This window comes from Saimiri boliviensis, chromosome 11, assembly GCF_048565385.1.
Source record: "Saimiri boliviensis isolate mSaiBol1 chromosome 11, mSaiBol1.pri, whole genome shotgun sequence".
NCBI lineage: Eukaryota > Metazoa > Chordata > Mammalia > Primates > Cebidae > Saimiri > Saimiri boliviensis.
In genome coordinates this window covers 1,464,797-1,473,583 of record NC_133459.1, presented here as the reverse complement: position 1 = coordinate 1,473,583, position 8,787 = coordinate 1,464,797, and the positions used below count along the sequence as shown (strand labels likewise).

The 8,787-nt window shown below is 62.6% G+C and overlaps 1 protein-coding gene across 6 annotated transcripts; it reads left to right on the top strand.

Annotated features, from left to right (window-relative positions):
* Window positions 1-1,407: 1,407 nt before the first annotated feature.
* On the top strand, window positions 1,408-8,607 carry PEX10 (peroxisomal biogenesis factor 10). Of its 6 annotated transcripts, none has more exons than XM_003939642.4 (6): window positions 1,408-1,579; window positions 3,123-3,203; window positions 3,939-4,345; window positions 5,842-6,017; window positions 6,115-6,250; window positions 6,857-8,607. In XM_003939642.4, the coding sequence occupies exons 1-6, from the start codon at window positions 1,468-1,470 to the stop codon at window positions 6,923-6,925; spliced, it is 981 nt and encodes a 326-aa protein (XP_003939691.1). In that variant the 5' UTR covers window positions 1,408-1,467; the 3' UTR covers window positions 6,926-8,607. The 6 variants fall into 6 exon arrangements, with proteins under 6 accessions (XP_003939691.1, XP_074236045.1, XP_010348631.1 ...); XM_074379944.1 differs by having other exon boundaries at window positions 6,115-6,255; XM_010350329.3 differs by having other exon boundaries at window positions 5,782-6,017.
* Window positions 8,608-8,787: the final 180 nt, after the last annotated feature.

Sequence of the window (8,787 nt, the reverse complement as noted above, 5' to 3'; positions counted from 1 at the left end):
AGGAAGGGGTGCCGCAATCGAACTGTTATCTAAGCTTTGCACCAGATCACACGGTCACCTCAGAGCTCCTCACGGGAGACGCCTACTGCCTGGCCCATGGATGAGGGGCCCGGCCAAGCTGCCCAGCCCAATCAGAGGGCAGTCTCTGTGTCCAGGACTCACGGGCACACCTGTGGGGTCAGGTCTCCAAAGGGCTGCAAGGGGTTTCAGTAGCCAGAGGGGCTGCGGGGCCACCAGGTCATGCCCCTTCCCTGTAAGACAGGCCATTCCTGTAGGGTGGGGCTCTGGCTTTGTCACTTTGCTGTCAGTCTGGGGACGATGCCACAGCTGGGCCCCTGTAGATGGAACCAGAGGGGAGGCAAGGACCCGCCCGCCCCCCGACTGAGGTCATCAGCGTCCCGCCTTCCTCCTGCAATGCTAAAGGCCTCCCCAGCCCAAGGGCTGCCCTGGGCCAAGACGGGGCCACTCAGGGCTGTGCCGGCTGCCCTCCCTGGCCAGGTGGCCCCAGAGGCACAGGCCGCAGAGACCGCGGGGGACCTGCGTAGGCCTCCGGTTCCCGCCCCAGTCACTCCCATCCCCAGCCCCGGACAGGTCCAGCTGCGGCCAGCGGCTGGGGAAGGCTCTGTCCCTCCAGGTGTGCGGCTTTGGCGAGTGCCTCAGGCCTGCCTCTGCCCCTTCCCTGTGAGCGCCTGCGATGTGGGTCCCCATAGCACCTGCGGGGCTCAGGCCAGACAGGATGTAGAGGGCCACCTTCCGCCCGTCCTGAAACCACGCGGCGGCCTCCCGGCTGCCACCCCCGCGCCCCGCCAGGCCCTGCCTGACGCACGCGGCGCCCTCCCTCCCGGGACCTCGGCCCTGCGTGGGCACCAGGGGGGCGTCTACGCCAAGCCGGCCGTGTGCTTTCGCGAGGGATGACTGGGGAAGGTCCCGGATCTCGCCTTGTGCCCCTCTGGCCCCCAAACCCACCGGCGCCCCGGCACCGGTCAACCCGCTCAGCTCAGAGGGCGAGATGGCGACAGGGCGGGACCGCCGCGGCCGGCACGAAGAGCTCGGCTCCCCGGGGCCGGTCCAGAGCCAAGCGCCGGCCTCCGTCTCCCCAGCGGGAAATGGGTCCGCACCGTCTCCACTCCGCGGCGCTGTCCCCAGAGGGAGAGCGGCCCGTGGGCGCGCGGGGCGCAAGGCGGGGTCGGGGGCAGCGTGGGGCCCTGGGGGCGCCGCAGACACACCGCCCCCGACTCCCGCCGCGGCCCCGCCCCGCGCCCCCCACTCCCTTCCCTCAGCCCCGCCCCGCCTGGCGCCCCTAACTCCCTTCGCGCGGCGCGGCTTCCGCGCCTCCTGCCCCGGCCGGCCCCGCCCCCAGCGTGACGCAAGGCCTGCGCCGCACGCCGAGCTGCGTCGTGTCGTCATCAGGCCTCGCCGCGTGGGCGTGGCCAGCGTGGCTTCCCCGGACCACCCGAACCCTCGGCCATGGCCCCGGCCGCCGCCAGCCCCCCCGAGGTCATCCGCGCGGCGCAGAAGGACGAGTACTACCGCGGCGGGTTGCGGAGTGCGGCGGGTAGCGCTCTGCACAGCCTGGCGGGTGAGGGCCGGGCGCGGCCGGACGTCCCTGCGAGCGGCCCGGGGGGCGTTGCCCCTCAAGGAGTCGGGGTGTCCGCCGTGGGTGGTCCCCGCGGCGCGAACGCCTCACACCTCGGTCGGGTTGACACTGACCCGGGCCTTCCTAGATCTGACCGGCAGCCCAGGCCCCTCGCCCTGCTGACCCCGGGGTAGGCTCAGCCAGGCCCTGCCTGTCTCACCAGGCCGTGAGCTGAGTACAGAATCCAGCGAAGCGTTGCCTGTCATCCCAGCACTTTGGGAGGTGGAGGCGGGAGGAGCGCCTGAGCCCAGGAGTTTGAGACCAGCCTGGGCAACGTGGCAAGACCCTGTCTCTACAGAAAAGTCTAAAATTAGCTAGGCGTGTTGGCGGTGCCTGTAATCCCAGCTCTTCGGGAGCCCGAGGCTGTAGTGAGCCATGATTGCGCTTCTTCACTCCAGCCTGGACAACAGGGCCAGACTCCATCACTAATTTAAAAACGAAAAACAGACCAACAAAAACGGGCACGATGACTCATGCCTGTAATCCCAGCACTTTGGGAGGCCGAGGCAGGCAGATCACTTGAAGTCAGGAGTTTAAGACCAGCCTAGCCAACATGGTGAAACCCCGTCTCTACTAAAAAATTAGCTGGGTGTGGTGGCGGGTGCCTGTAATCCCAGCTGCTCGGGAGGCTGAGGCAGAATCACTTGAAACCAGGAGGCAGAGGTTGCAGCGAGCCGAGATCGCACCACTGCACTCCAGCCTGGGTGACAAAGCGAGATTGCGTCTCAAAAAGAATAAAAATTCAGAAAGGCAATGCCATCAAGTCTTTGGGGGTGGGGCAGGCAGTTGTTAAAGGCATCAACTCCCAGCAGAACATTACACGGAGCAGTGGCACTGGAGCCCAGTGGCAGGGGTGTCGTGGCAGCAGGAACAGTGCCGTGGGACAGGAAGAGCATGCGTAAATCTCAGAGGACAGCCAGGCTCCCTGCGGGGAGTCAGGTGAGCAGCCATTGGCGGATTCTGAACAGGAGAGTGATGTGGTCAGATTTGTGTGTATTTATTTTACAATACACTTGGCACCCCTGTGCCACACACTGTTCTCTATGTGTTACAAATATTAACTTATTTAACCTTCAAACATCCCTACAGGTAGGACCTACTATTACTCTTCCGATAGATGAGCAAACTGAAATCCCAGAAAGGCCTCACAGCCAGGAAGTTGGAGAGTTGCTCTTTGATGCTAGACAGTTGGCCTCTGGCCTGCACTCTTACTACCGAAGACCGTCTCCGTGTGGTTCTCGTAGGCCCTCCCAGAGCGATAGATGGGTGCAGGTGGTAGGTTCTCAGGAGACTGCAGCTCAGGCTAAGGAAGGTCGAGGTGGAGACAAGGTGGTGCCTCCAGAGACAGAAGCAGAGAGGGAGGCCAGGGAAGAGAGTGTTGTCTTCACGGAAGGATGGGACTGGGTCTGGACCTGGGGGGCGGGGGGGTCCCTCATCCTCGGGGTGCCCACCAGCGCCCCCGGACTAACACTGTTTCTCCTCTCAGGTGCAAGGAAGTGGCTGGAGTGGAGGAAGGAGGCTGAGCTGCTCTCAGATGTGGCCTACTTTGGCCTCACCACACTTGCAGGTAGAAGCCCCCTCGGGACCTCAGGACTGAGGGGCAGCCACACACCAAGACCAGGGGATTGTGGGCAGGGGGCTGCCAGGCAGTGTGAGAAGCTCCTGGAACTGGCCCAGGTGGTGATGCTGCCTCAAGGAGAGCAGGAGGTGCTGGCTCGAGAGAGGCCGGGCATCAGCTCCCAGCAGGGAGCCCGTCCTTCCAGCCTTCGTGTGTCCCTGAGGACCTTTGTCCAAGACTTTACCTCGGGTGCCATTGAGACGCGTTTCTCAGTGGCCAGCCCTGGTGGCACAAGCAAGTCACAGTGCTGAGCCATGTCACAGGGTGCAGTGCCCTGTCAGGTCCAGGCTGGGCATCAATTGGGTGATGCCAGCTGTGTGGGTGGTGGCCAGCCATGGGACCAAATCCGAGCACTGGGGCTGGTAGTGGGGTGGCTGGGGAGAAATGGGAAGGCACAGAGACTCCTGGGGAGAAGCCGGGCACAGGAGGAACACCGGCCAGCCAAGGTCCCAGGAGCCAAGGGCAGCCACTGGCCGGGCCTGTCACGTGCTGCCTGAGGTCACGGTGAGACTGATGGGCTTAGCAAGAGGAGGTCATGTTGGCCTCCGCCAGTGTGGGACGACAGTGGGCTCAAGGGTGACAAGATGGGGCTGTTGACAGGAGCCAGCAGAGGGCATCGAGGCCAGGAGCCCATCCCCGAGGCAGGTCCTCTCAGCTCCCACGTACCCACCCTCTTCCTCGTAGGCTACCAGACCCTGGGGGAGGAGTATGTCAGCATCGTGCAGGTGGACCCGTCGGGGAGGCGGGTGCCCTCCTGGCTGCGCCGGGGCGCGCTGGTGACGCTGCATGCAGTCCTGCCCTACCTGCTGGACAAAGCCCTGCTCCCTCTGGAGCAGGAGCTGCAGGCTGACCCTGACAGCGGGCGACCCTCGCAGGGGAGCCTGGTGCCGGGCGGGCGCGGCTGCTCGGGGGCGCGGCGCTGGGTGCGTCGCCACACTGCCAGTCTGCCTGAGCAGCAGAGGAGGACGCTGCTGCGGGCGGCCCTTGTTCTCCGACAGGGCCTTGCCTGCCTCCAGCGGCTACACATCGCCTGGTTTTACATCCACGGTGTCTTCTACCATCTGGCGAAGAGGCTCACAGGGATCACGTACGTAAGTAGCAGGTGCTGAGGGCACAGCCACTTCGGCCACCCTTGTCACCCCCACTGGACTTGGGTGTGTGCACGGAGCTGGCCCTCCAGGCCTCTCAGCCAACAGGGTTCCAGCATCTGTGTCGAGGAGGAAACCGAAATCCTCTCCTTGGAAAAAGCAGGTTTTGTTTAGTTGCACTTGGCTGAAAAATCCAGGGACATGCAGACCCCGAGGGTAACATGAGCCCCTGCTGCAGCCCCACGTAGATGCCAGGCCCTGCACCCAGCCTTACTGACCGGGGGCCTGGGTCACGCCTCACAACAGATCCCTGAACCTGGTGGGCCTGTGACTGCCCATGTCACTGCTCTGGGGAACAAGCAGCTTCTCCCAGACAGTGTGGGAGCAGGGACTGTAGCCCCGACCCCCTCACACCTCACCCCTGCACGCCCAGCAGTCTGCCCCATCAGACAGCTATTCTCACCTCTCCCCTCCACAGCCGTCGGCACCTCTGCCCGTCCTGACCCCCAGCTGACGCCCCTGCTTCCAGATTCAGCAACAAAGCCTCCCCCACGGTCCGGCTGCCATGCTGCACATGCTCCTTCCAGAACAAGCCTCCAAGGGACCCCCTTCCTTCCTTCCTTCCGTCCTCAGGGGCATGCTGGGCTCCTCAGTCCCCAGTCACCAGGCGACCCCACCTCCACACACACCCTAAACGGGAGGCCACCGTGGCCTCCTGGTCGCAGAGCAAGGGGTCAGGTCTTGGTCCTCAGCGTGCCGAGCCTTGCGTATTTCATGTGACTGCTCGCCGTGTCCATGTTAACGAGGGTTTGCTGAGCTGCTGTGACGGAGGCCTGCAAACAGGGCTCAAACCAGATAGATGGGAGGCTCCCTCTCGCCTAGGACAGCCAGGAAGTGTAGACCCCAGGGCCCACACTGGTGGTGTGACCTGCTTCCCAGCCCTGAGCTGAGGCCATTTGGCCGTCTCCATTTCCCAGCCAGTGGGAAGGGACACAGGAAGCCGAGGGCAGCCAGCTGTCCTTCCACAGCACAGCTGGAAGCCACACGCGTGGCTAGCGGCAGGAGAGCAGGAGCCACATCCCTGGGGCCATGTGCCTGCTACACTGGGGCTCAGTCCCTGGAGCAGGGCAGCTGGGGGCACATCTGCAGCCCCCCGTTCCTGCCCCCCAGCTCCTTCTGTGGCCACCCTGCACGTTCCTTTTCTGAGAATTGGTCCCTGGATACCCCCACATCCTCACCCACTGCCCCGCTCCACCAGCCTCATAGCTCAGAGACTCCCTCTGTCCTGATGATGCCAAGGCCGGTCTGGAGCTCGGCCTCTCCCTCATGCTAAGCTGTGAAACGGGCGCCTGGGACGCCCCCAACCTGTCCCCCTAGCTTGTTTTTGCCGGGTGCTCCCAGTGCCAGGGAGAGGCCTGGCTCTAACGCCACCCTCCCAGCAGGCGCTGAGGCCAGATCCCCTCAGGGTCCTTATGGGTGTGGCACTGTCTGCCCTACAGCTCCGAGTCCACCCCATGTCTGGAGAGGACCTGAGAGCCCGCACGAGCTACAGGCTACTGGGGCTGGTGTCGCTGCTGCACCTGGCGCTGTCTGTGGGGCTGCAGCTGTACGGCTTCAGGCAGCGGCAGCGAGCCAGGAAGGAATGGAGGCTGCACCGCGCCCTGTCCCACCGCAGGTGTGCTTGGGGGCCACGCGGGGCTGGGGGTGCCCTGGGCACTTCCCGAGGACCTGTAAGGTGCACCCCCCTTGACACTGTGCCCCACCTTCCCCAGAGGCTCCCTGGAGGAAAGAGTCGTTTCCAGAAACCCCCTGTGCACCCTGTGCCTGGAGGCGCGCAGGCACCCGACAGCCACGCCCTGCGGCCACATGTTCTGCTGGGAGTGCATCACCGCGTGGTGCAGCAGCAAGGTGAGGTGCGCGCCTGCCGGGGTCCTGGGGTGGCCGCAAGCAGAAGTGGGGAGTCTGGCTTTGAACTTTCCAGTTTGAGGGCAGGGAGGTGGGCATCTTTTTAAAGACTCCCAGGTAGGTCAGATGTGGGGCCACTGGGGGGTTAAAGTTCCAAATTCAAGCATGCTGAGGCTCTCTCTGCTGAACGCAGGTTGGGGCAGCAGCCGGCCCTGGAAGGCGCCATGGCTGTCCCCCCGCACCCCAGCACGTCTCTTCCCAGGGTCCTCACCACACTTGGAAACCCTGGCACACTGACTCACACCCACCCAAGACACTGGCAGGGTGAGGGCAGCACCTTCCCAGGAGCCAGGCTGCCTGGGCTGTCAGCTGCAGGAGCAGGAGGGAACCCCAAGGCCGAGACCCACGCCGTCAGCCCCACCCCAGCCCCTACTGGGTCTCGGCCTTCTGGGAAAAGGCTGGCTTTCTCTTTCTTGGTCATTAACTGAAGGAAACAGAACATGTTTATATTCCGTGTCATGGGCAGAGAACGTGGACGGCACAAGAGATGCCGACGGGCACGGGCAGGCGCAGGCGGCCTCAGCCACTGTGACCCTTCCTCCTCTGCAGGCGGAGTGTCCCCTCTGCCGGGAGAAGTTCCTGCCCCAGAAGCTCGTCTACCTTCGGCACTACCGCTGAGCCGCGCCTGGGCGCGCCTGGACGCAGATGACTTCCACGGGAGTCTGACCAAGATTTAGCCTGAAGATTCACCTTGCACAGAAATGAGAACATTCTCACACTGTCTGGTTTTTGCCATGTCATACACTAACCCAGCCACCCAGGGAGGCAAGAGAAAGCTGCACCTGCCTGTGCTTTCTCAGCTCTGGCCGGGTGCCCAAACATGGAGCATTTCCCCAAGCCCAGCCTGGGGCGACTCAGCCACTTCAGCAATCTCACCGGCTCCCTCCCTTCCCCGAACCACACAGTTGAGAACTCACTTCAGAAGTAGCCAGAAGACACTTTATTCATTTATATCGTGAGAAGATGGTTCCATCAGGCTCGTGTTAAGGCAGTGGACTGAACGAGTGTGTGTTGAATTGGGATGGGGCACGGGGGGCTGTGGTTTGCTTCAGCCAGAGTAGTCAGAACGACAGCCCCAGGGCCCCTGTGGGAGGCACTGGGATTCTCCCCCGGGGGCAGCTGGGCAGAGCACCTCCACCAGGACTCAGTGACCACACGGGCAGAGAGAAACCAACCAAGGTCGGCACCTGTCTGAAGCATTTGGCATACCTTAAACACACAAGGCTGCTTCCAGTTCTAGAAAACAGAGGGGGCTCTTCCTGACCCACACGCACTCGCGTGCCAAGTCCTCGGGCAGGGCAGGGTAGGGGGGCTGCCAGGGGCACCCGAGCCCTCTCCTGGGGGCCTGCTGGGCAGGGTCACTGTTGTGTGCAGCCCTTCAGCTCAGCCCCAGCCTACTTCCTGCCTCCCTTTGACGTTTCCAGGTTTTTAAAACTGCATTTAACCTGTGCCAGAGACAACCCCACCGTTGCCGTATTTAATAAACTGATTCCACTGAACTGTGGGTACGCTGATGATGAGACTGAACTTGAGAGTTCACAGCGCGCAGTGTGAGAATGCCTCAAGGGCATACATCACATTCCCCTGCCAACTTAGGAACACCGATGACCTAGTGTTCCCAGGTTAGTCAAGTTCAGCTTGCGGGGCTGGGGGTTGTGACCCTCTAGACTGGGCGGAGCACCAGGAGAGGCACTGGGGCTGCAAGCGGTGGGCAGATGCCTCGTGCTTCCCACAGAAAGCGCGTGGTCTTCCGTGGGTCCGTCCACCGGCACCCAATCCTCTGATGCACACTGTGCTCTGGCCACACGTGCACATGACTTCCTGTCCCATCTTGGGCCTGAGCGCTTACTAGGAAAACAGTATGGAAGTGACAACCGCTCCTGTCTGGAGTCTGAGAACCCCGAGTGCCTCAACACAGCACCAAGAGCACCAACTGGGAGCAGCACCTGCTGACCTGGGTCAGGGGCACGAGCAGGACGGGCCTCTTGAGCTCGATGTCAGATACGCAGACACTGGCGAAAGAATCCAGACAATAAACATTCACCGTCTAAATTCTAAGACGGAAACACTGCCCGGAGCGGGGTGCCCGCAGGGCCGGGGGCCCCGGAGGGCCTTCCCCCGCGTCTCCGTGTCTTTCGCCGCGGACCACCGCAGGGGTGTTCCGCTGCTGGCAAAGCTGGCTCAGCTTTTGGGAAGGCCAAACAAAAGCTGAGCTTCCTTGTGTCCAGCGACGTCGTGTTTTAGATAAAGACTACACAAGAAAGGGCACTCGTCTTTAATAAAGGTGGAGTGAAAAATCACTTGGTAAAATGGTTCAGAGTATTTCTTCTATCACATCAAAAGAGCTGACATGCAAGTGGGTTCTGCCTCCCCCCGGGAAGTGGGGGGGCCGAGGGCTCAACCCACAACGCCAGTCCACTGCCGCCAGCTTCGCCACCCCTCATGGGGGTTGCATGAGGACAGATTTAAATTAAAAACGA

Bases quoted from the DNA above. Each gene is read 5' to 3' on its own strand.
- PEX10 (XM_074379943.1), top strand. From the start codon at position 2,390: ATGCCATCAAGTCTTTGGGGGTGGGGCAGGCAGTTGTTAAAGGCATCA. The intron at 3,204-3,938 runs GTAGAAGCCCCC...TCTTCCTCGTAG, and splicing joins TGGCCTCACCACACTTGCAG to GCTACCAGACCCTGGGGGAG. The intron at 4,346-5,841 runs GTAAGTAGCAGG...TCTGCCCTACAG, and splicing joins GGCTCACAGGGATCACGTAC to CTCCGAGTCCACCCCATGTC.